Raw genomic sequence first — 25,321 nt, 5'->3', positions numbered from 1 at the left:
CGTACCTTCCCCACCTCTCCCCTCAGTCGTTGCATTTGCCCTCTCCCCCCGTACACCCCTCTCTCTCCCTCCCCTCTACGTATAATTCTTTTTTCCTATATTAGCTAACGGCGGAAATTCGATTGAAAAATTTCAACATTTGTAACATCTAAATCATATATCCTGAAAAATAAACATCTACCCTTTAATTTTTATTAAAATTAGTGGACATAACACTTCAAGCCATTAAATCAGATTTATGTTTTCTCATCCTTAAAAAAAAAAAACGTACATCCTCCTCTCTGTTTTCTTTTAGGAAATCCTCTATTTTTTTTCCCTCACATTCTCTCTTTATGAAAGCTTTTGCAACAATAAATTTTAAATAAGCATACTTCTAAATACATAATATTTGCAACAGTAAATTTTAAATTATACTAACTTTTTAACTTTTAAATTATAAGTTCAATTTTTTTATCTATTTGTACCATTGTGTTATTTATGATTAAAATCACAATTAGAATTTAAGACACATGTTGACTATATTTTAAATTGTAAAATTATATTCATTTAAGTTTTGTTGAGAACCTTTACATGTTATTCAAACATATATGAACAATTATTAAAAGAAAGTGACATTATATACTATTTCATCATATATCACTTCACCAGCATGCATAACTAAAACAGATTTATGAACTTCAAAAAGTTCTAAAAATTCTGAATTATGAGAAAAACAAAATATAGATTATACCATAATTTGATGCATCACAAAACATGCATAACTAAATAAGATTTACTTAAAAAATAATGAGTCATATCCTAGCTGTTTGTCCACCTATATATCATTCAGAGCTTAAGATAGAAATGACCTATTATGTACCAAATTCTACTTGATAAGGCCATAGAAATTATATGGAAGTAAAGATAAAGCTAAATTTTATTTCTATATAACATGATAATATGTTCAGTTTTAGAACAAGCAAGCAAAAGCTGCATGTGTATTGTCCTGTGTATCTATCTATTATATATGAAAAATCCATTAAACTTCCTAAAAAAAACTCTCAAGCCGCCACGTGGCATTCTAATAAATTAGAGAAAACCTTACAAATTTTGAGAAAAAAGAAAAACATCCAGCCCTCGATTTTTATTTAATTCGGCGGACCCACTATTTTTAAACCATTAGATTTATTTAAAATACATCTCAAATAATAATATATATGCGTACTTCCGTACTATACTACTCACGGCAAAAAAAAAGAAAAAAACGTAATTACCATTGTAAGAAGAAGGATTAACCCTACCACAGTCCCACCTAATTGGTACGAGAGAAATGTATATACGTACTGTTCACCCAAAAAAACCCAAAAAACTATAAAAAAGTTCTCACATGTACAATACGTACTACTATCCACCGGATTGAGAACAAAAAAAATATCCTGGGCATGTACATACTACGCACCGTCAACCCGTCCCTAATAAAGTTATCAATAATGTTGGATATTTTCTTGAGAAACAAAGTACAAATGTGGGCACTCACAACGCACGTACACTTACCCCTACGAACGCACACACGTACACTACCCCTATGAGTACCTCTGAGAGATTGGGCCGATATATTTTGAGATCGACAAAGTCACCATGAATGCCTCGCTGTCGATGGATACGTCGTCTGAAAGAATTTGTCAAGTCCGGGACTTGAATATGAGTAGGAAATTTCCACCACAAGGAACCTAACCAGTTGAACTATGTTCAATTCAAAATAATGTTGGATATTAAAACAACCATTTAAACCAGTGAAACCATTATTTTTAATCGTTAGATCTATCTTATATAAGAAAAACAATCGTTTATTCATGGTACATCACATTTCAAAAATATTATTGTGCAATTATATTCACGTTAGGTTGCGTAGAACCTCTTACCCACTCTACATGAAATGTTTATAGATGGATTGTCTCTCAAACTATATCAATCATATTATGCTATATAAAATTTAGTGGAGTTTCATGTGCCACCAAATTCATCCTCTAATAAACCATGATAATATATATGCAATAAAAGAATGAAAAACACACTACTTTTGCTTTACACTTACTTTTACTTTCGTTGAAATATTTTCTAAAGAAAATAAGTCTACCTTCTTTTCAAATGACGAAGAAGATTAGAAATAATTGCTTATAGATATTACTTAAATATGATATAATATAAAGCTAATAGGTTAAAAATTATAAAACCAACTAATGTTAAAAAAATTACGGAGAAATCGGGGTAGATGTTCTCTGGTTAATATATCGCTTTTAGTGTCTCAAACTTAGTGTACGACGCATGCCCACGCATTCGCGCGGGCTACCTTCCTAGTTTATATAGTAGTAGGATATGTCACATCTGGTTTTAGATTCTTTTTTATATGACGGAGGGAGTAGACAGCAGCATCATCATTCACTTAGCATCAATGCATCATTGATGCTCAGAGCATCATTCACTCACTTAGCAGAATATCAGTTAGCATCATTTGACTAGCTAGACAGACTGAAGAAATTGAAGAGCCAATCTAAGATTCTCTCTCTCTCTCGACAAAGCAGAGCACAGACAGAACAACACCTAACCTTAGCCTTGCGCTGCTAGTCGTACGCACCTTCCGGAAGCATCAGCTGCAACAAAGGACACAAGATCGCCTCTGACGGCATCATTTGGAGTGTGCGTCTTGAAAATCCAGAGAGACAAGTCGAGCTCATTCAGGGTGTGCTCGATGAGGCTGCTTGGCAATGGCGAGTACTCCATCCTTAACAGTGTCAGGACTCTAGCTTTGTCCAGCATGATTTTCATCAGAGCAACTTCACACTTTCCCCCTCTGAAACCTCTAAGATATATCCACCTCAGGTGATGGTTGAAGCTCTCAAGGCCATCGAAGAAATTGCTCCCATCATAGTGTACATCGTCCCATTGGAGGAGCCCTTCTGCTTGTGTAACGTCATCGCATCTCTGCAATAGGGAAGCACAACACAACTCAATCAGAAAATCAAAATGCGCACACACTAAAAAATTCAGATCACAACTCAATCAGAATAACCAGAATTCAGACGTATATCACTGCAGAGCAATTGATTAGCAGCAGATTCAGAATTCAGACCACAAGTCCACAACTCATTACTCAATCAGAAAACCAGAATTCAGACATATCACTACTGGAAAGCAATTAATTAACAGAAAATTCAGGATTATGCAAACAATTGATTGGATAGGATTGTCTGTTCATTGGCATTACCCAGATATCCAGTGATTTTACGCGTGGGAAACTCCTCAGGATCTGCTCTATCTGGCGGGGCAACATGTCGACCATCGCTGTGTAGTTCACCCGTAAGCCGAGATGCCTGACAGAACGGATCTCTGGAGGCTGCTCCACCATCCCAGCCTGCGCATGCATGATCAGAGATTCAGAATTGGTGCTAATCAAATCGGTTGAGCAAGCGGGCAGGTTGATCGATCGATCGATCGGGTTTCATTTGCATACCTGAATCACTATGCCTTGGATCTCCAAGACGGTGTGGAAGATGTCAAGAGAGATGATTCTTCGCAACCTGGGCGCGCCATTGATGGCGATCCTGGATGGCCTCGTGTCGCGCATGTGAAGATTCCGCAGCTCGACGGCGTCGTCCACGGCGACCGTGCCCACCTGGATGTTGAACATGCGCAGAGACCGGAGGCGCGTGGCGGCGGCGGCGACGACGGCGATGGTTCCCCCCATGGCGCTGTGGATTGCGAGCTCCCGGATCTCTGATTCGGGGTGGAGGACTCGCTCGATCATGCCGGGTTCCAGGACGCAGCCGTACAGCCCGAGGCCGCGGAGCCTGTCGATGTGGTAGGCTTCCACGGTGAAGTAGAAGAGGTGGAGCGCCACGAGGCTGGTGCCGTCGAGGAGGGCTCGAGGAAGGCGGGTGTGCTCTAGTAGGTAGAGGTTGGCGAGGACGACGACGCGAGCACGGCCTCGCCGGAGCGCGGCGCACCAGCGGTGGAGGTGGCCGTTGCGCCATGGCGTGGTCTCTACTCGGAAGCACCAGACGCGGCCGATCTCGTAGCCACCGTCGTCGTTGGCGGTGACGTCGTCGTAGATGCCGTACTCCTCGTCGTCGCTGCTGACGTCGCCTCCTCCGCCATCCCGGGCAGCTACCTCGTTGCCTCCATGTCCACCGCCACCGCCACCGCCGCCGCCGCCTTGTACGGGTACGAATTGGACGCCGTTGCGAACGTGGAGCTCGAGGACGTTGGTGATTGCTTGGGCGACGTCGTCGGCGGCGATCGGGGGAGCGGCGAACTGGTGGTCGTGGAGATACAGCGGTAGGCGGCGCCAGATGTCGAGCCAGCGCGGGGAGAAGAGGTAGCCGAGGCGGAAGAGGTCGAGGACGGGGAGGCGGTCGAGGACGCGGGCGACGGCGGCGTCCGGGAGCCCCCGCCAGTCGGCGTGCCGGTTGGAGGGAGGCGCGAGCGTGGCGCGCGGAGTGGACTCGGTGAGCGCCGCCGGCGAGGACCCGATGCCGGACATGACGGAGGTGACGCTGCTCCGGCGAACGTTGTCCATTCCTCTCTCCGGCGAGTCGGAAATCTCGACAGGGCGGAGGCGTGTGGAGCAAGCTGCCGCCTCTCTCTGCGGTTTCAAATTTTGATCTCGCTTACGAATGTAGCGGGGGGTTGGATATTTATAGAGAGTTTCTCAACACGAGCATCTAATGATCAGGAGATGAGATTTCTGTAACTCAGTCTGAGTTTAGTTCCAAACTTTTCATCACATCAAAACTTTTTTACACACAAACTTCTAACTTTTCCATCGCATCGTTCCAATTTCAACCAAACTTTTAATTTTAACGTGAACTAGACACACCCTCATACTGGCAATAACACAAGACATATTTTCCACAAGACTTCCGCATCACAAAGACAGTAGACAACTCAGTGGTTCTGTTCGACATATATTCACAAGGACTGTAAATATTCATCTATTCCTTCTCCTCAATTCAAGGCTCCAAACGTGCCAAAATAATACAGTGTTTCTAACGGTTCATATATTATACTCCCCTCGTTTTTTAATAGATAACTCTGTTGATTTTTGAACACATATTTGACCATTTTTCTTATTCAAAAATTTTAAGCAAATGTATTACTCACAGCAAAATACTAGAGTAGATATAAATCACGCTTAAAATACTTTGAGTGATAAAACAACTCATAGAAAAATAAACTATAATTATGTAAATTTTTTAGATAAGACGAATGATTAAACATGTGACAAAAAGTCAACGACAACTATCATTTTAAAAAATCAGAGGTAGTATAATTACAAATGCCAGGCCAATCTTCAATGGTGATCTGGTAGGCCATCACAGCCTACACAAAAATTGTAAGAGCTCACAGTACAATTTTGTTCAGATAGATACATGTAATTTCATTTCAGAAGCTCACAACACATCAGAAGGGAAAAATGAACAGAGCATAGACATACATTGACACATTCATAACGGATTAATACACACCATGATCAACAAATATACATGTACAGTTTAGAGTCTAAACTTTAGACCCAATCCATACACAGGTAGGAGCTTGGCAGGTCAGTGGAGAACCAGAATGTTCCTTTTACACCAGGTACAATTGCACTCAAGTATATGCATGTGACTTAAATAGTTGTATAAAAATCTAGCTGCAGTCAAATAATTTTCCTGATTTGTCTAGCATCATGATCAACAAATATACATGTACACTACAGTTGTTTAGCATCTAAGAAAAAAACATTCACTTTTATGTTGATCAAATTTTCCGGTAAAAGCAAAGCACAAACAGCATGCTCATCTCATTATCTTCTTTTACTGCTATCAAGAGCATCATTCACGATTCGCTCACTTAGCATACATCATTTGACAAGCTTAGACAAACTGAAGAATAGAGCCAGCCTAAAATCTCTATGACAGTACAGCAGCACAGAACAACAACCTAGCCTTATGCACGCACCTTCTTCAAGTCCAAGTCCAATCATCCAAACTTAGAATAATGGACACATGCCCGTCTCTGACAGCATCATTTGGAGTGTTCATTCTGAAATGTTCGATAAGCCACCTTTGCTGGTTCGAGATGTTGTCGGTATTGCTGCCTAGTGGGAGTAACATTTTGAACTGTGTCCCAGCTCGAGCTTCGTCGAGGATGGCTTTGCCCAGAGCAAGTTCATACTTGCCCCCTCTGAAACCTGTAAGATATATCCGCCTCAGGTGATGCTTGAAACAACCAAGGTCACGGAAGAAATTGTTCCCTTGATAGATGTGTTCATCATCCGCTTCGAGGAGCCTTTCTTCTTGTGTAACCTCATCGTCTCTCTGCAGCAAAGGCACACAAGCACAACTCAAATCAGAAATCAGAATTAACACATGATAATTCTGCAACTCACGCACTATTCGAACAGAATTCAGACATATCAATACCATCGTACTACAGAGACAGTCGATAGTAATTCTGCAGCAAAGGCACGCACGCACAACCCAAATCAGAAATCAGAATTCAGACATAGCCTAATACTGATGCAGAGCAATTAACAGCAAATTTCAGGACAATGAAACGATTGAGTGATTGGATTGGCCGTTTATTACCATGATCTCCAGTTGCTCTAAGAGTGGGAAACACTTCAGAATCTGCTCTATCTCACGGGGCACCCTGTGACCCATCTCTGTGTAGTTCACCCGTAAGCCGAGAATCCTGACAGAACGCTTCTTTGGAGGACGCTGCACCATCCCAGCCTGCGCATGATCAGAGTGTAGAGTTGTTAATTAGCCAATTTGAATTTGGATTTGAATTAATCGGATGAGCTGCATTGCATGCATGCAGGTTTGAATTTGATCATACCTGAATCACAACGCCTTTGATCTCCAAGACGGTGATGAAGAGATCGAGAGAGCCGATTCTTCGCAGGCTGGGCGCGTCAACGATGCAGATCCTGGATGGCCTCGTCAGGTACAGGTCAAGGTTCCGGAATTGGATGGCGTCGTCCACGGTGATCGTGCTGCCCTCCATCAGGTTGTCGAACATCTCCAGAGACCGGAGGCGCGTGTTCTGGACGGAGACGTCTCCCAGCTGCCTGTTGAAATCGACCGTCAGCCCCCGGATTTCCGATTCGGGCCGGAGTGCTCGCGAGATTACGCCGTGGTTGATGGCGCAGCCGCACAGCCCGAGGCCGCGGAGATTGACGAGGGGGTCGATGTGGTCCGCTTCCACGGTGAAGGAGACGTGGAGTCCCTTGAGGCTTGTGCCGCAGTCGCGGATGCCCTGGGGGAGGTCGGGGTGCCCTTCTATGGCGAGGTTGGCGAGGATGACCTCACGAACACGGCCGCGCTGGAGCGCGGCGCACCAGCGGTCGAGGTGGTCGAGGCGCCACCGCGTGGTCTCCACTCGGAAGCTGTAGACGCGGCCGATCTCGTAACCACCAGCTGGGATGTCGTCGTGGCCGTAGAGGTCGTCGTCGCTGATGACGCCGTCGTCGGCGCCTATGCCTCCAGGGGATGGGGGGCGGTGGCGGCCGGCTTGATCTGCTGATTCGTCTTCGACTCCACTGGCTTCATCTTCTGGCCCCTCTTCGAGTTCGACGGCGACCCCCGGTCCAGAATCGTCGACGACTCCGGCGTTTTGAACTGCTGCCTCGTCTTCGGCGACGTCGAGGCCCCCGTCATGATCATCGCCACCATCGTCGTCGTCATCCACCAGGCCAGGGTTGACGATGACGCCCAGGTCGTCGCCATCCGCACCAACTACCTCGTCGCCTCCACCTCCATCTCCATCGTCGTCGTCGTCGCTCCCAACGCCTCCTTGTACGCCTACGAACTGGACGCCGTCCCCGACGTGGAGCTCGAGAACGTTGGCGATGGCGTCGGCGACGTCGTCGGCGGCGATCCGGGGAGAGGCGAACTGGCGGTCGTGGAGATGCAGCGGGTTGGCTCGCCAGATGTCGAGCCAGCGCGGGGAGAAGAGGTAACCGAGGCGGAACAGGTCGAGGACGGGGAGGCGGACGAGCACCCTGGCGACGACGTCGTCGGGTAGCCCCCGCCACTGGGCGTGCGGGATGTCGCCGACGGGCGGCGCGAGGGCAGCGGCCGGAGTGGCATGCGTCCGCGTCGCCCACGGTACTAGGTTCAATCTGGCCACGGCGGAGGCGACGATTCTCGCGCGGGCCTCTTCCATTCCTCTCCGGCGAGTCGGAAATCTCGACACGGCGGAGGCGTGTGGAGCAAGCTGCCGCCTCTCTCTCTCTCTCCGCGGTTTCAAATTTTGATATAGCGGGGGTTAGATATTCGGAGCCTGTTCACTTTGATGCCATTTTCAATCTTACCAAATTTTGATAAAGTTGCTAAAAAAGTGGTTACATTTAGTTTGCTGCCAAATTTTGGTAACTATATAAGAAATCCTACTAAAATTTTAGCAAGTGGCAATGACAAATTTTGGTAAGGTTTTTTTTTCGTTAAAGTAAACAGGCCCTTATTATAGGGAAAGTTTTTCTCTGGTTTTCTGGTCAATCTGGTGCGCACGTTACCGATCGGACGGCCAGGGTCCAATTCCGGAGCAAATCGGCGACTGCTTCTGGAATGGGAATACAGAATAACTCATCACCGTTAGTAACAAATCCACGCCGCACAATGTTGATCGGACGACTAGGATTAGCCCTCTCCGCACTTCGTCGTTGGAATTGACATAAAAGTTTATAGAATATGCCGTTTGAAACTTCTTTAGGTTTTGGACAAATCAGAAAATTAGCATGACTAATATGTTTCTAAGATCCTACTCTTGACAAGAATTACTATAGTCATTATTATCAACTTGGATGACTACTTTCGACTTCCACTGATGGATACAAGACAAATAACCTGCTACTATTCGAAGTGCAGCACAAATTTATGACCAACAAACTCGTGTTCTTCGATGGTAGTATGATATATTGATAATATAACCAGTTTTTCTCAATTAGTACCGTACACAGGAGTACCAAATATGACTGAATTAAGCAGCGAGTAATAGCTACTAGTAAGGTGCAAGGCCCAGGCACCACCGCACCAGACAAAACTTCTCTCAGAATTCCTCCAAACTTCTCTCAGAATTACTACTACAAGTTCAGCAGCATACCAGGAAGCCAGGTTGATGAAGTGTGCATCTATCTAGCTAAGCTGTCTATCTAGACGTAGAGAAGCCAATACCACCTCAAAGTACACCACAGTAGGCGAGATGGAATCAAAATGCTTCAGCGACAAAAGTAGCGTTGTTGATGATGATCAGGTAGTTAACGGAGGTAGAGGATGGCATCGTTGTCTTGCTGGAGCTTGAGCTCCTCCTCCTGCGTCATGCCGACGTCGGTGATGCCGAGCAGCGCCTTGACCTCCCCCACGGGACGCCCCTTCACCGCGTCCGCGGTCATCTGTGCACACAGGTCGCTCAGCCCGTCGATTCCCAGCGCCGTCGCGCCCTGCATCCATCATCAACATGTACACAGATGTATCAGTCAATCAGTCAGCTCACTATGCACATATGCACCAGGCACTTCACTTAACAGTAGGCCACACAGATCATGAAATCTCTTGCTAGAAGCAAAAACTGAACATTGATCCTCAGAATCGTGAGATGACAGGTTCTAATGTCATGTGCTGATTACAAAACAATGGGTTTGTGCAACTGCGAAAGCATGCATGATTCCAAGCTAGACAGTATTCTGTTGGGACATCAATCATGACCAAGATTATATGCAACATCCAAGAACAGAAGATGCAGAAGATTTTAACACATTAAATTGAACCATCCATTATGAAGCTGGTATATATATGCACTTTGCACACAACATCATTTATACCTTTCTAAGGAACAGGCTAGATTTCAGTGCCTATACTCCAACATTTACACAAACAAGCTCACTTTATATACTACTACCAGAGCGCAAAACATGAAACCCACATTATCTATACTCCAACATTTACACAAACAAGCTCACATTATATACTACTACCAGAGCGCAAAACATGAAAACCCACATTATTATCTATACACAGTACTATAGAGCTGTGTTGCACTAACCACAGTTATTGCTATAATGGAGCCCCTAAGTGAGGCCACATCACCGCAATGTTCTAGACCTTTGGGCGCTGCTTCCACGCCTCAGATTACCAACTGAATATTACAGCCCAAACCAATCATTTTCAATGATGGGTGAAGTCTCTACATATCTGATTTGTTGGGGACCCAACAGGCCTCCCACGATTCCTCTTCCTCAGCCTCTAACCTCTACAAGAGCTTAGTATACATACACCTCCTCTGCTACCCATAGGGCAGAGCCAGGCGTAAGAGAGGCCCGCAACCGGAATCAACCTTCCTTGTGATCTGGCCTACCACAAGTCCACAACCTCCATTGGGATCGATCAGCTTCCATTTGCCTTACTGTAGGAGTTCATTGTGAGTATACAAGAGCTAGCATACTCACATCCAGAGCGTACATGCACCCCTTGCCATCACCTCACCCACCCACCATAACAAACATGTCCTTACTATTTTTTACTTACTAGGAGTATTGTTTACATATATGAACTAGCCACTAACAGAAGGTCACAGACCATGTAATCTCTCACTAGAAGCAAAAACTGAACATTGATCTTCAGATTTGTGAGACGACAGGTTTTGGTGTCATGTGCTGCTTACTAAGCAATGAGTTGTGCAGTTAATCAGAAAGTGGCAACTGTGCAAGCATATGCATGATTTCAAGCTAAATATGACCAAGATTATATGCATCATACAAAAGACAGCACAGGCAGAAGATTTTAACTCATTAAATTCAACCATCCATTATGAAGCAGCTATATGCACTTTGTGCACAACATCATTCATCTGAATATACCATGGACCAGGCTTTAAATGGTGCCTATACTTGAACAAGGAATTAAACCAAATCAAAAGAAGAGAAGGAATTATCTGAAAGGATTATTGCTGGATCTTCCCAGAAAATTAACACAACACTCAAGAAACCATCATTTACACAAATAACGCACATTATATACTACTACTAGAGTGCAAAACCCACATTACCTATAGTAGCGAACTTTAGTATAAAGTATAAACACAATCCTACATAGTTGTGTTGCACTAACCACAACTATTGCTAAAATGAAGCACTCCAGCCGGTGAAGCCACATCACCTCAATATTCCAGACCTTTGGATGCTGCTTCCATCTTACCAAATACCAAATGAATATTCCAGTCCAAACCGATCAAATTCTCAACGCTGGATGAAGTCTACAACTTGATATCGTTCATACCCCCTGTCCTCTCTCATTCCAGTGCTCTATGCCCCCATTATCTTAAATCGGTGTGTCCGTACGTGTGTAATACGAAGACTTATCGCAGCAATGCACAGGTATCTTATAGTTAATCAACAGCAATTAACACTACAACAAATCTACAATAACGCACTGGATTACTCCCAACAGCATACGTTAATCTACCATGCCTAATCCCATGTAATCAAGTACATGCCTCCTCTATAAGGTGGAGAATTTTACCAAACCCTGCATAATTTGGACCTCCCATCTAGAATTTTTTTTTCTGAACTAGTTCGTATGAAAATCCTACAAAGCATCCAGGTACCCATTTGGAATCCACTGATCTCATCCAATACACAAACAGAAGAAGCAAGCATGATTTTAAAATCAACCAATCCATCAAACGGGGCCTGGCAAGGGGAGGGAGTTGGGAGGGATTCAGCGCGCGGGGGATGCATCAATCAACCAATCAACCAATCAGGCGAGAGCGATCGAGAGATTGTTTTTACCACGAAGAGGTCGTAGAGCGTGACGGTGTCGGTGACCTCCCGCGCCATGAAGTCGCGGTCCCAGGCGGCGATGTTGGCCACGGCGTCGGCGCCGCCGCCCCGCGCGTGGGTCCGCGCGTACTCGTCGAGGAGGCGGAAGATGCGCTCGTTGCGGATGAAGGGGGCCCCGATCGCGTACCCCAAGGGGACTCGCAGCGCATCGTCGGTGGCCGCGAAGCGCAGCTCGCCGTCCCGGAAGCGCAGCATAAGCCTCGACGGCGCCGCCGCCGCCCCCGCCGCCGCCGCCGCCATCCCCCAATCCGCCTCCGGGTGTGAGCGTGTGTGAGGGTGGTGGTGGAGTGGAGAGAGAGAGAGAGAGAGAGAAAGAGAGAGAGAGACTGAGGAGGGGAGGCTTGCAGAAGAAGGGAACGATATATAGGCGGAAGAAGGAAGGGAGTAGGGCCGAAAAGCCCGGTGGAGCTTAATGGGCTCACACCACCCGTGGTAGGTGGGCCGATGGGCCATGAAACAACGGGGAAAACGGAGAAGTACATGTTGCCTCCCTCAACTGCCGCCTCAGTTTGATTTCGTCTTCTTGATTGTAATAAAGCCAGATACAAAAGCCCTCTCAAGTATACAGTTCGTTTTATTTCCCTCGACGGTTTATCCTATGTTATTCTTATACGACACATTTAAACTGATCTTCATCTGATATAGCACTTACTCCCTCCGTTTCAAAATATTTGACACCGTTGACTTTTTAGTACGTGTTTGACTATTCGTCTTATTCAAAAAATTTAATTAATTATTTATTCTTTTCATATCATTTGATTCATTGTTAAATATACTTTCATGTACACATAATTTTACACATTTCATAAATTTTTTTAAATAAGACGAACGATCAAACATGTGCTAAAAAGTCAACGGTGTCAAACATTTTGAAACGGAGGGAGTATTATAGTCAAATAGTTCTCTCCTCCTCTTCTTCCATCAAGTCATCGTGGCGGTGGATATGAATGAAGGTGTAGGTGTGGGTGTGGGTGTGGTTTGTGTGCGCAAGGTTGCGGTGGTAGAGAGACTGGGGGAGTACAAGGCTTATAGGATCCGCATTTTCTCTGGAACTAACTGTTGTCAATGACAAATTTCATGTGTTTGTGTTAGAACTCAGATTTTCTCTAACGATAAAGATTATAGTACTATTTTATTGTGTTCACAGTTCACTTCTAGTTCATAGAAAGAATATGCTGTTGTCTCAACAAAGCCATAAATAAGACGCACACGTATTTTATATTCAACTATTTAAATAGTTGATCAATAACATTTTACTACAAATAAAGTTTTATTTGATTAAAATAGTATGATTGGATTGACATTTGAATTCATTTTCATACAATTGTGATTTTGTGTTGCTATAAACAACTTAGTATGTAAGAATTTTAATCAAGATTAGTTTTATAAACAGTGTTAAGTTTAACCCCGTCTTACTCAGTCGGGCGGAGAGAATAAGACACCATAGGCCTCCATGCACGGAAAATAGTATTGTCCATTAATACATGATTAATCAAGTATTAATAAAAAAAACTTGAAATTTGAAAATACGTGATTAATTAAACAACTTTTCTATAAAAAAAACTTTTGCAAAAACGTATTGTTTAGCAGTCCAAAAACGTACGGGTAGAAGAAGATGAAGATGAGTTAGGGAAGAACACAACCTTAGTCCTCGCTATAATTTTTTTTTTGAGATAAACTTGGAACGCAGATCTTACTAGTATAAATTTAGAACTCGATTGTTCCCATTTATGTCAGGTTTTCAGATTTCCAAATCATCATGTCCATGGATCGATCATTTGTCCTTGAGAAGAATTCGCTTTTGGTCCAGCAAAACCGCTTTGACGTCGCCGGCGAACTCCGCCTCTCCTCCTCACCGCCGTGCAACATCTAACATGATGTGGGGGGTCCATTGAAAACCCACACGACAGGGGGCTCTCGATCCACTGTCCGGCGGCAATGAGCATCCGGAGGATGAGGACATGGTCGATGCCAACGAGGAGGATGAGTCACGGCGCCATCGGCGGCGCGGGAGCAGGCACCGACCCCGCGGCCCACCGCCACCGCCGCTCCGCCACGTCAATGCCACGTGGAACGGAGACCTAGTTAAACCAGTCACGTAGATGCCACGTCAGCTAAAACTGCATTCAAAACCGTCGAGGGATCTCATTTGCACCGGTTTTGACAATTTAGGGACCGGTTATATCTGGTTTTGGGTTTAGAGATCTTGTTATAAAGATTTAATTGCAATGAATACAACAGTACTATAATCGGATTATAAATCGAATAAGTAATTTAAGAGAGTTCTATAAGAATAAAAAAGACATACTCCCTCCGTCCCAAAAAAAAGACAAACCCTAAATTTTCGTATCCAATGTTTAACTGTCCGTCTTATATAAATTTTTTTTAATTAGTATTTTCATTGTAGTTAGATGATAAAACATGATTAATACTTTATGCGTGACTTATCTTTTTAATTTTTTTATAATTTTTTTAAATAAGACGTGCGGTCAAACATTGGACACGAAAATCCAAGATTTGTCTTTTTTTTTTTTTATGGAGGAGTACACTATTAAGTGTACTAGTAGCAACCAAAGTAACATTAAGGTCGCTGATACGCCTAACCAGCGACCGTCTCCTTGTAGTCACGTCCATTGCAAAATATAGAACTAATTAATAGGAGTAATCCGCTGGGTAAAACCACCTCGGATACTCGCAGTGGAGGCGCAGCTCCGCCGTCCCTCTCTCCGGCAGCTGCGGCGGCGAGATCTCGCCGCTCCTCATGTCGTACACGCCGGACTGCCCGAAATCCTCCTCCTTGCTCGGATACCAGAAACTCCTCCGCATGAAGTAGATGCAATCTTCTCGAGCTCCGGCGCCGCCACCGCCGCCGCCAGCAACGACGGACCTCGAGTCCGCCTTGCCGAGGAACAGCGCTCGCCCGCGCAAGCTGTCCACCGCCTTCCACCGGCCGAGGCCGTCGGCCGCCTCCAAGACGTCGAACCTGCTCGGCGGCCTGTCGGCGCTCCACACCGGCGGCGGGAGGCTCTTCCACCACCGCACCATCAGCAGCCGCCCGCCGGACTCCACCACGTAGCGCACGACGAGGTGGCCGCGCCTCTCCACGTCGACGTGGACCGACTTCTTCTCGGGGTCGTCGGCGATGCACGGGCGGAGCACCGCGCCGCCCTCGCCGCCGCCGCCGTTGTCGAGATCGAGGACGTGGAGGCCTTCTTTGCTGGTGACGGCGTAGAGCTTCCCGTGGAGGAAGGCGATGGCGCAGATGGCCGTCGCCCGCAACCAGACTGAGCGGATCCTGCTCCTCTCGTCCATGAACGAGAACGACGCGGCGGCGCCGTCGTGTCGCTTGCAGGTGGAGATGGCGACGGCGCATCTGTTCAAGATTAGGGCAGCGACGAGGGTGTCCGGCGGCGATGACGAGGAATCCGCCACCACCGGAGAGGACGACATGATCACGGTGCTATACGATGGTTTCGGGGTGTACGTCGCCACAGTGGGCGTCTCGCACGAGTCAACCGCTCGGCGCACGGCGGCGGCGAGCTCGGGGAGAGGGAGAAGCGGGTCGTCCCTGTCCCCGGAGGCGGCGGAGAGAGGGTTCATCAGGGAGCAGCCGCCGTCGTCGTGCTCGAGGAAGACCAGGTTGCCGCCGCCGACGGGGTGAAAGCTGACGACGCCGTCGCGGAGGATGGGCCGCGGGCAGCGTACGGGGTTGCCGTCGAGGTCGATCAGGCCGCCGTCGCGGAGCGCGAGCCACGGCATCGGCGGCGGGGCGCCAGGAGCGGCAGACGGCGCGGAGGCGGACGCGGTCGGCGTGGGACGGCAGGCGCTGGAGCACGAGGCCGAGCAGGTCACTACAGAGCTCTGACTGCCACGGCGAAGGATTCCTCTTCGCCGGAGGGAGCGACGACGACGACGACCATTGAGACTCCACCATATCTACCGGTGACGACAACGATGTACGGTCGCCGGCGTTGTCAAAGGCTTTTAATTTGCTCGACCAAAAGCGAGGTATGGCAGAGTTTTTTTTTTTTTTAACGCCGGCAAAAGCTTTGCCGTTATATTAATAGAGCTGGAGAAAAAAGCAGTTCATATATATAGGGAAGTACTGAAATTCCACCCCCCCCCCCCCCCCCGTAAAAGGTATGGGAGAGTATGGAAACCTGACATAAATGCGAACAATTAATGAATACTCCGTCCCAAATTGTAGTAAAGCGTCTTATTATTCGAAGGAAAGACAACCTTTATGATTTGGAACCGTTTATAATATAGCTTTTGACTAGCCTCTAAATTTTCTAAATTCAGGGCATGTATAACGGTGTGTAATAACGGTTTCTCTTCGTTCCCATGCAAATAAAATTGATGATGTGGAAGAGAGAAAGTGGACGAAAGGGAAACATGGTTGCTACGCATGACAACGGGTCAGAGTGGACTCTTAACGTTTATTAAAGGAAATTTTGTTGCATGGAGGTCGAGAAAAGGAAAGAATGGTACTAAAAATATATTTTGGTGCATTAATGGTTAAGAGTTCTTGTTGTCTTAACTATTGTAGGAGAATAGTCTCTAAGTGATATGTATTAACTAAGAGACCATTTTAGACTCTACCTTTATACATGCCCTCAGAGCTATTGGATCACTTTGTGATTCGTGCAACATACTCAAAACCTTTTTTTTTCTCCTTCCCTTTCTCACACCTGCCCGCCGCCATTGCCGCCATTGCTTTTGTGCGTTCATGGAATCTCTGCGTGTCACTGTCTGACCTAGTTAGTTGGAAGGAAGGGATCAACAATATCGATGAGCTCCCACCCCTCTCCTCGGCGGCCTCCTCCCCTTTTCCTCTTCTCTTCCCCAAGGCAATGGCGTTGAGTCCCCCGTCCCTAGCGTCTTCCTCGTCTTTAGCGGCTCTCCGCCGTCAGATCCAGCCATCACCGACCACCGCCTCCTACCAGTCTCGTTGTTTTCCCACGTTGCCAACGTGGGCCCACCACCTCTTGACAACCCTACGGCTCCCGTACTGCTGCCACTACCTCGTCGCACGTCCATGTCCAATGCCTACAGCCAGTTCTTCGTTGCCCACGACCATCCCTCTAAGCCCTGGGGAACACCCGCTCTTCCCCCTCCTTGATCCCCCTCCTACCGGAAAGGGATCCTCTGATTTAACTGATTTGCAGTTGAGTCACTGACATGTGGGCCATAGAAAAGTGGGACCCACATGTCAGTGACTCAACTGCATGTGCAGTTAAGTCAGAGGATCTGCTTCCCCCTCCTACCCCAACTCCAACCCCACAACCTAATTTGTATGTCCTCTGCCAGAGTTGGGGGCATTGCCAGTGCCCAAGAAAAGGGAGAGCTTTCTGGAGTTGTATGAGAAGAAGCCCAGGCATGAATCTTGACACAAATCGAACGGTCCATAATCTGTAAGATTTTATCTCTAAATTTATATCGAATGTCATTTAGCATTTCCTTTATAAATTTCAATCATAACTAAATATCAATATATTTAGGTTTATATCTAGTGCCATGCTGCGCGTGATATACATAATTTAAAACAACTAGCAATGCTACCGCACATTTACTCGGCTAGTATCCATATAAAATTAACTGACTTTTCTTACACATGATTTTTGTTCTCTAATTTGTTAAATAGTCACCTTGTTGTCTTAGGATTTTAAAAAAAATCGAAACTTATCATCATCGATGATTTTCATCAATTTTATAGTTTTCAAACCCCCTACTCCACTGTCAATGCCTTACTGAGCCGTTCCTGATATGCGGCAACAGAGGGAGAGATCAAGCTCACCGGCGCTCGGGGGTGCGGTAATAGAGGGGGAGCTCAAGCTCATCACCGGTCACTTGGGGAGGAGAGAAAGGAAAGAAAGAGCTCATCACCGGCCGAACTGTGTGGGGTAAGAGAGGAGGAGAGGAAGAGAGGAGGAAGTAGAAGATGACGTGGATTTATTTGACAGGTGGCACCCTACGATACATCCGCGTGTAGCAAAAACACGGTAAAACAGCTTGAGGGGATAAAATGTCCGGTATTGATAGTTAGGGGGTGTATTATACCCAGTTTTATAGTTCGAGGGTATATTTTAGACAAACATAAGAACTCAGAGTGTAAAATGGACTTATCCCAAGAGAATAACAGGAGTAGGGCTGGGCTATTCATGGGCTTTATTGGGCTTGTCTGGCTCTGCAGGCCTTCTTTGCATCGGTGCAAAATAGAAAGTTTTTTTAATTTTTTTTATTTACTAGAAAAAAAATACTCGTGCGTTACAACAGACGAAGATTATTTTAATCCTATAATTGTTATACGGTTTAGTTAGGGTGAAATTCACCGTGGAAATTTGCTTGGATATTTTATTTTAGAAAATCATGAGATGCAGTTAGGAGTCCGACATTTATCTCAAGTTAGCATGTGAGGTTTTTAAAGAGATTTCTTATACGACTCCTTTTGTATTTCCAAAAGCAAACAAACTTAAAATCCGACTCAAATACGGATCTATATTTCTAAAAGCGAACGAACTTAAAAAACGAATTAAACACAGATGACGTACCAAAATACCGGCAAAAACATCTTCAATTTTTATAATAGTAGAGATCTATTATAAAATATTTTTTTTAAAAAAATTTGGTTTCAAAGTTTAACAAATCTACACTCCTAACGTTCTTTAGAAGGATATTTTTTATGACATGGTACATGTCCGTTGGCGCATGCTAATGGTCACATGGAGATGACTAGCAATTTTGCAGGCAACTTCTTTCCCGCCCTCCCAAAGGGCTGCAAGGGGTCGCCCTGGAAAATAACCAAGGCTAGCCATTTTCAGGCACCTCCCTAGCCACCCTCCTAAAGGAATATAAGGGGATTGCTTACAATATGTCGTAGATCGTTATTTTACCGGTAGCTCCCTTTGTCACCATCCTAGAGAGCTATAAGGGGGCTGCCTGTAAAATAGCCAGCCTCCCTCCGCGCGACCGTTACAATACACCGATGAACGTGTGTTATGTCATGAAATATGCCTTAGGGACGTAGGGATGTAGATTTGTAAAACTTTGAAACCAATTTTTTTTTTAAAAAATATTTTAATAAAAAATATTTTTTTAAAAAAAATCTAAAATAGAACCGGAAGCAAATCCTCGTTTAGCACTATCGAGCCCACATGTCAACAGAGGATCTTAATCCAATATAACCAGCGGGGAATCAACCGCCTATCAGACACCACCCCTCCTGTTTTGCAATGCATTCTTCTTTCCCAAAAGGATGTGAAATTATATTTCTTTGTCAAATTTCTTTTATTATTTATAGTAATTCTTAATCTAGGAATTAAAATATATAGTGTATGACTAGATACATAGTTAATAAGATGTTATATTTTAGGACATATAGTGGGGTAGTAATAAGTAACAAATGTATAGTGTGAGATTTCTATGTATATCTAATAAAATCAAACGCCGATTAACTAACCTAGCCAAGACTTCCAGAGATCACAGGATAGTACTCCCTCCGTTTCACAATGCAAGTCATTCTAGCATTTCCCACATTCATATTGATGTTAATGAATCTAGACAATATCAATATGAATGTGAATCTTATATTGTGAAACGGAGGAAGTAGACAATAGTATAGTTATGTTATGAAAAGAAGTAAATTCATTTATTCCTTCCTCAATTCAAGGTTCACAAAGTGTCAATTCAATATATTTCTGTCAGCTCATATATGCCATATAATTACAAGTGCCAGGCCATCTTCCGTGGTCAGGCTCACAAAAAATTGTAAGAGAAGTGAGGCCACAAGAAGAGCCTGCATGCAGTACATTTTTGCTCAGATAGATACATGTAATTACACTTCAGAAACTCTCAAGAAAGCGGGTGAAAAAATTGAATAGCATAGGCATACATACATCAGAATAGAATACACACCATGACCAACAAATATACATGTATAGTATAAAATTCAATCTATGCACACAGATGTAGGAGCTTGGGCAGGTTAGTGATCCATCTCCGCTGCAATCAAATATTCTGCCGGTTGATGAAATAGCCTTCATTTGTTTCCCTGAGAATGCCCCTTTAGAGCTGATGACATGGCTCGTAGCCTGTCGGTGACCTCCGTGAATGAGGGGCGGATGTCAGGATCGGCCGACCAGCATTGCTCCATCAGTTGTCGCCATTCAGGCTCGCAGTTTTTGGGTATCGGAGGCCGAAGAGTGTTGTTGACGATACCGCCTTGTCACAATCAATCATGCAAGTTATAACAGGGGGGGGGGGGGGTTGAGAAACAAACTTCAGAATATTTTAGATGATGGGAGCATGAAATATGATGAAGAGTTCTGTATGTTGATCCAAAATCTTGCTTTCATTTGTAGATCAATACAGGAATGCAATCAAAACAAGAAGTGAGTGATCGAGTTATACCTATGATAGCGCCACAGTGCATATTTGCGTACGGTTCCTCACCAGTCAAGATCTCCCACAAAGCTATCCCAAAGGAGAACACATCCACCTACATGATATCAGGCACAGAATGGTTATACACGATTACAAGCAAAAAACGATAAGGAGTCTGATGAAATACTTCACCTTTTCAGACACTCGGCTGCTGCTTCCATTCAAAAGCTCTGGTGCCATCCATGGAAGAGTGCCCCGTACACCACCAGAAACCAAAGTGTTGCGCTTAATTCTTGATAATCCGAAGTCTCCAACCTGTGATTCAGTTTGTCACGAATTATTAGTTGAACATTTCAATGACATCAGAGCTAGATGGTCAAGAACTAAAATGATCTGTTTTTCTGCTTATTGACAACAACTTCCTAATAATTTGCCCAGTGCTTGGTGTGGATAGAAGTTACCTTGCAGATTGGCCTCTGAGGATCTCTCAAATTAACAAGTAAATTGTCGCATTTCAAATCAAAATGGACTATGCTTTTGGAGTGCAAATATTCCATCCCAAATGCCGCATCCATAGCAATAATGAGCCTTTTCCGACGATCGAGCATTCTGCAGAGATCTAGCAAACAGTGAGATCCTTCTGCAGAGTGGAAAGCACTGAACAGAAACATACGCGACTCACCTGTCCTTCCTTAAAAGAACATTCCTTAGTGATCCATTTACCATGAACTCTGTCACAGTTGCCAATGTTCCTCCAGTTCCATCAGGAACCACCCCATAGAAAGCAACAACATTTGGATGATGCAACTTTGAAAGAATTTGTGCTTCCCTCCAAAAGTCTTTGGTCTGTAGAGAAAACCATGTTGATGTCACGTTAAGCAAAAGAGAAGATAATAAGTTCTACCATGGAGGCTTCAATTCCAACAAATCGGTAGTCCGGGTGCTTAAATATGTAGTAATAAGCAAAAGCAAACAAGACCGTTACTTCCACAGCCAACATGTTTCTGTCACATTTTCATTTTGCATGATTAGAAGCTGCCAAATGACTAAAAGGAGTGATGCCAATGCTACTCACAAGCTTCTCTTGTTCAGATGATCTCCCAGCAAAACAGCTTTTCTTAATTCGTTTGATAGCAACATCGGTTCCTCGCCACTTCCCATGGTATACTGTTCCAAATGTGCCGGATCCCAACTCACGTAACTCCTCAAGGTCAGCATTTCTTATGATCTAATAATAAAAACACCAACAACATACATTTATGACTTGCATAGTATAAATAAACATGATGAAGATGTTATTTCATCAAATAACCATCTTTTTTTAAAAATTAGTACTATAATTGCTTAGAAAACAAACTGCACCTGTAAGCCATACATGCTGGCCTCCAGTTCAGCAACTGCAGCATCACTTATGGATCCATCCGCAGCTGGTTCATCATCATGATCCTAAGATTTGGAATAACAAAAAGGATACAGTCAGCCATTCAAATGGTATGGTGTATGAAACATGCTCAATATATAACAAATAATACCTCATTGGCTAACTCTGGCACATCACTCCTAGCATCATCATCCTTCAGTGATGAAATAATAACTTGCTGCTGTTCTTCAGCTGCCACTTCAACAAGAGGAACAAGTGGTCTGGATGACAGAATGCCTAAAGGCGCATTATCAGTCGCATCCTCAACTATAACAGGTGCGTCCATTTGAACATTGTTATGCATTCTGTCATTCAGCTTCATGCTTTCATTATCAAATCCATTCACTACATAATTGCGGGTAATATTGTACTCAAGAGGGACCTCTCTGCTCGAAACACACACAGGAAATGGATTCTGAGATGACAGCAAATTCGCACTCACATTAGAGTCACTCATGCCAGTAAGTGGAGAGGTAGCCAAGCCATAGTTATGCACTGATGACTGGTCCAACTTTCCATTTTGATACACACTAGATTCTCTATTTACCATAGATATTTGGGAGGCAAAAGCATCAAAAGAATTTATGGGCAAGAAAACTTTATCATTCCCGGACACGCAGCCAGCAGTTTCATAATCTGCAGCAGCACGTCCTAAATTCAGTTTGTCTAGTTGAGACCCAAGATCTGAATTCTCTATTCTGGACCCAATAGAACATTCATTAAGAAATGAGCAGGAATGATCATTAGCGGGTACTGATGTTGGGACTGAGCTTTCTAGAGCATCTAACTCATCTGAGGACATCCTCGCACCACGTGCACAGTAGGACTTGAGCCCTGTATCAACAAAAGAGAACTGGTGAGCAACATTTGTACCTGCCCTGTTTTCCTGATGATAAGGCTTATCCCACTGTTGAACAGTAGAACCACCATCATGTCCTTGTCTGACATTACTAGACAAACTGTCTTGTTGGTAATATATTGTTGGCTCCACACTGGTTCCGCTGACAATGCCTTGATTATACGGTTGATCAGTATGATTAGAAACAAGGTGCCTTGGTTCTTCTGTTCGAGCAACATCAGTTGGCTTAACACAAACAAAATCTGGCCTAGTCACGCTTAATTTTCTCTCTAGCTCCTTGGTTTGATATATTTCCTGAGAAAATGATGAGGCTATGTGGGAGCCAGCAGCTAATGACAAATTGGCTGCAAGTACTTGTGTGCGGTCTTTCAGCAAAGGATCGGAAAAAGCATGAGTCATGCCTTCTGCAGATAACACTGCATTTTCTGGGTGCACGGATAACTTTTCAGAATAAAAGGGTGTTTCCACAGTAATAGGCATATCATAGTTGGTGTGGGAACTCAAGCCACTCTCATTTCGAGGCACAGCCAAGTCTTTTACCTGGCTTTGAATTTGAAAATGGCGTGGGGAAGTTCCAACTCCAATAACTGTGTCTGTATTATTTTGTTTATTATGTTGATGGTCAGGAAACATCGTTTTCAGATTTGATCCATTGTAAACTTCACTTTTGTTCTCATATTCTTGGTTCAATATTGATTTATCTGCAGATGATTGCATCCTTGATTGTTTCATGGTCCTCTGCCGAGTTAAGCATGCGGAAGGAGTTGCTGATGACTCAGACACCATTGGTTGTGTGAACGGATCAATAAAGAACTGAGATGGAGGTTCATTTAAGGAATTTCCACCCAAAGATTTAGCTCCACTATCTCTATCTGTTTGACGCACAGGTGTGTCTCTGAAATGGAGTGGAGAATTATCCAAGTGATGTTTCGATTGGCTCATCAAACTGTTGCCGCTGGTGCTCCTCTTCAGTTGTGCCAGATTGTTCACAGCAACTACAAACTGATATTCTGGTTCACTCTCTAAGCTTCTTGAGTCTAATGATGAATCCTCGCATTCAGTTTGCGAGACAAGAAATATTCGAAGTCTAGGTGAGGAATTGGCCTTTTCAAGGCTGCTATATTCTTCCATCATATTCTGAAGATCCTCATCACATGAAAGAGATATCAATGCATCAAGATCCTCTTCAGGAAGCTGATACTTTATGATGTGAGGCTGACTGTAGATTTTCAGAGTTTTCTGTACAAGTTCATTCCATGAGAAGTTTCTTGGTATTGAGATTAGACGTGTTTCTCCACCAACATATCTGAGCTTCCCGTCACTTGGCCTGGGCATGATTTTCCCACCAAAGCTACACATGAACTTGGCTTTTCCAGACTGTGAGTGTGGACTATCACAGCAAGAAGACATATCTTGCAGATTGTCACTTGAAACATCGGCTGATTTAAGCCCATTCTCAGGGGGTATGCACCTCATACGCGCCGGATTTGTTGGATCCAAAGCACATCTCATTGGCAAACCAGTATTTGAGACATCTGACAGGTTCTCAGAGTCAAACCTACTAAGACCAAGGATTTTAGTCAGATCTTCATAGCAGGCAACATTCAGGTTTTTCTGGTTACTGGACCCAACCTGGTTATTCATTTCGTTCAATGCAAACGAAATGAAGGGCTCTGCCAGAAGATCTTTCTTGATAAGCACAAACTTGATTAACACGGACCGCAAATGATGTCCTTCCACTTAGCTTTGAAACACAAATTTCTGAAGCATGATTGCCTTCAAATATCGAACCATTCATCTCTTTAGACCAAACCAATATGCTTGCACGCCTAATCTGGATCTTGCCTCTTTTGCTTTTGGTATAACCAAGCGAAGCGGTTAGCTGTAATAAATCAAAGGAAACGAAATTAACATCCATTCTATGGTACCTGGAATCAATTGAACTGCGAGATTCTAACTATCAACGATTTTGATACGTGGTTACCATTTCCATTTCCATTCCTACACGTGAGATCACTCACTAGTTTCAAAGTATTTTGCATTTCTTAGAACAAAAAAAGGAAAAATAAATAACCCAACAAAAAAGATTGCAGGAAACGAAATGATCAAGGATGAAGCAACGACCCCGACCAAAATGGAACGAATCGCGCGAACAATTTCACATTGCAAGCTTGCAACCGCATCGAATAGAGAGGAGGGGAATCAGCTAATTTAGGGATCAACACCAAACAAGAACACACGAGGGATAATGAACAGTAAACCAAGATCCATCTCTCCTAGCCGCGGATTAGGAATAATCCGAGCGGAATCACGCACCTGAATCCCGCTCCCGCCCCCCGCGCCGCGCGTCCACGGCTCAGGCCGATCCGCGCAACGGCCGGGCCCGATTCATCCGCGTGATTTGCTTCCAAGAATCCATTCCCCCCCGCCGCCTCGGGGGAAACCAAAGCCGCGATCGCGCCAAAAAAGAAAAGAAAGAAGAAAAAGAAGAAGAAGCTCGAATCAAGAAAAAGTGACAATGATAGATAGAAACGAGATGATTTTCTTTTGCGGGATTAATTTGGGATTTTTCGCGGTGGCTGTGGAGGAGGAGGAAAGGGAGGGAAGGGGAGGGAAGGGAAGGAGAGTGAAATGGCGAGGCCGCCGCGAGAGGAAACGCGGCTGGAACGGGAACGGAAAACGTAACGGAGGAGTGCGCCGCCTCGGGTTTGGCCGTTTGGGTTCGCTCGCGTGGCAAACCTCGTTTGGTTTTTTTTTTTTCCGTTGGGAAATTTTGGTTGGATTTTGCCGGCAAAAACGA

At 44.5% G+C, this 25,321-nt stretch overlaps 5 protein-coding genes across 7 annotated transcripts; all 5 read right to left on the bottom strand.

Annotated features, from left to right (window-relative positions):
- Positions 1-2,400: 2,400 nt before the first annotated feature.
- Positions 2,401-4,638, bottom strand: LOC107277713 (uncharacterized). The gene is made up of 3 exons (XM_015764164.2): positions 3,491-4,638; positions 3,245-3,391; positions 2,401-2,961 (listed from the first exon to the last, which is right to left on the bottom strand). Exons 1-3 carry the CDS (start codon positions 4,553-4,555, stop codon positions 2,587-2,589), a joined length of 1,587 nt encoding a protein of 528 aa, XP_015619650.1. The 5' UTR covers positions 4,556-4,638; the 3' UTR covers positions 2,401-2,586.
- Positions 4,639-5,783: 1,145 nt separating this feature from the next.
- LOC9269883 (uncharacterized) lies at positions 5,784-8,322 on the bottom strand. The gene is made up of 3 exons (XM_015763825.3): positions 6,862-8,322; positions 6,609-6,755; positions 5,784-6,338 (listed from the first exon to the last, which is right to left on the bottom strand). The coding sequence occupies exons 1-3, from the start codon at positions 8,188-8,190 to the stop codon at positions 5,985-5,987; spliced, it is 1,830 nt and encodes a 609-aa protein (XP_015619311.1). The 5' UTR covers positions 8,191-8,322; the 3' UTR covers positions 5,784-5,984.
- Positions 8,323-8,921: 599 nt separating this feature from the next.
- On the bottom strand, positions 8,922-12,188 carry LOC4352688 (SKP1-like protein 5). The gene is made up of 2 exons (XM_015763549.3): positions 11,810-12,188; positions 8,922-9,463 (listed from the first exon to the last, which is right to left on the bottom strand). Exons 1-2 carry the CDS (start codon positions 12,098-12,100, stop codon positions 9,281-9,283), a joined length of 474 nt encoding a protein of 157 aa, XP_015619035.1. The 5' UTR covers positions 12,101-12,188; the 3' UTR covers positions 8,922-9,280.
- A 2,324-nt stretch (positions 12,189-14,512) lies between these two features.
- On the bottom strand, positions 14,513-15,619 carry LOC107279696 (uncharacterized). The gene has a single exon (XM_015763824.1). The coding sequence runs from the start codon at positions 15,617-15,619 to the stop codon at positions 14,513-14,515; it is 1,107 nt and encodes a 368-aa protein (XP_015619310.1).
- A 3,911-nt stretch (positions 15,620-19,530) lies between these two features.
- Positions 19,531-25,168, bottom strand: LOC4352687 (uncharacterized). Of its 3 annotated transcripts, XM_015764798.3 has the most exons (10): positions 24,838-25,123; positions 24,154-24,403; positions 21,775-24,079; positions 21,605-21,688; positions 21,318-21,470; positions 20,925-21,088; positions 20,704-20,851; positions 20,435-20,557; positions 20,270-20,357; positions 19,531-20,080 (listed from the first exon to the last, which is right to left on the bottom strand). In XM_015764798.3, exons 3-10 carry the CDS (start codon positions 24,031-24,033, stop codon positions 19,899-19,901), a joined length of 3,201 nt encoding a protein of 1,066 aa, XP_015620284.1. In that variant the 5' UTR covers positions 24,034-24,079; positions 24,154-24,403; positions 24,838-25,123; the 3' UTR covers positions 19,531-19,898. The 3 variants fall into 3 exon arrangements, 2 of the variants coding, with proteins under 2 accessions (XP_015620284.1, XP_015620283.1); XR_001542236.3 differs by having other exon boundaries at positions 20,704-20,861; positions 21,775-24,403; positions 24,838-25,168; XM_015764797.3 differs by having other exon boundaries at positions 21,775-24,403; positions 24,838-25,168.
- Positions 25,169-25,321: the final 153 nt, after the last annotated feature.

The sequence above is a fragment of the Oryza sativa genome, chromosome 12 (assembly GCF_034140825.1).
Source record: "Oryza sativa Japonica Group chromosome 12, ASM3414082v1".
NCBI classification, from domain to species: Eukaryota; Viridiplantae; Streptophyta; class Magnoliopsida; order Poales; family Poaceae; genus Oryza; species Oryza sativa.
The sequence above is the reverse complement of the archived record's forward strand: the minus strand, read 5'-3'. Positions and strand labels throughout refer to the sequence as shown.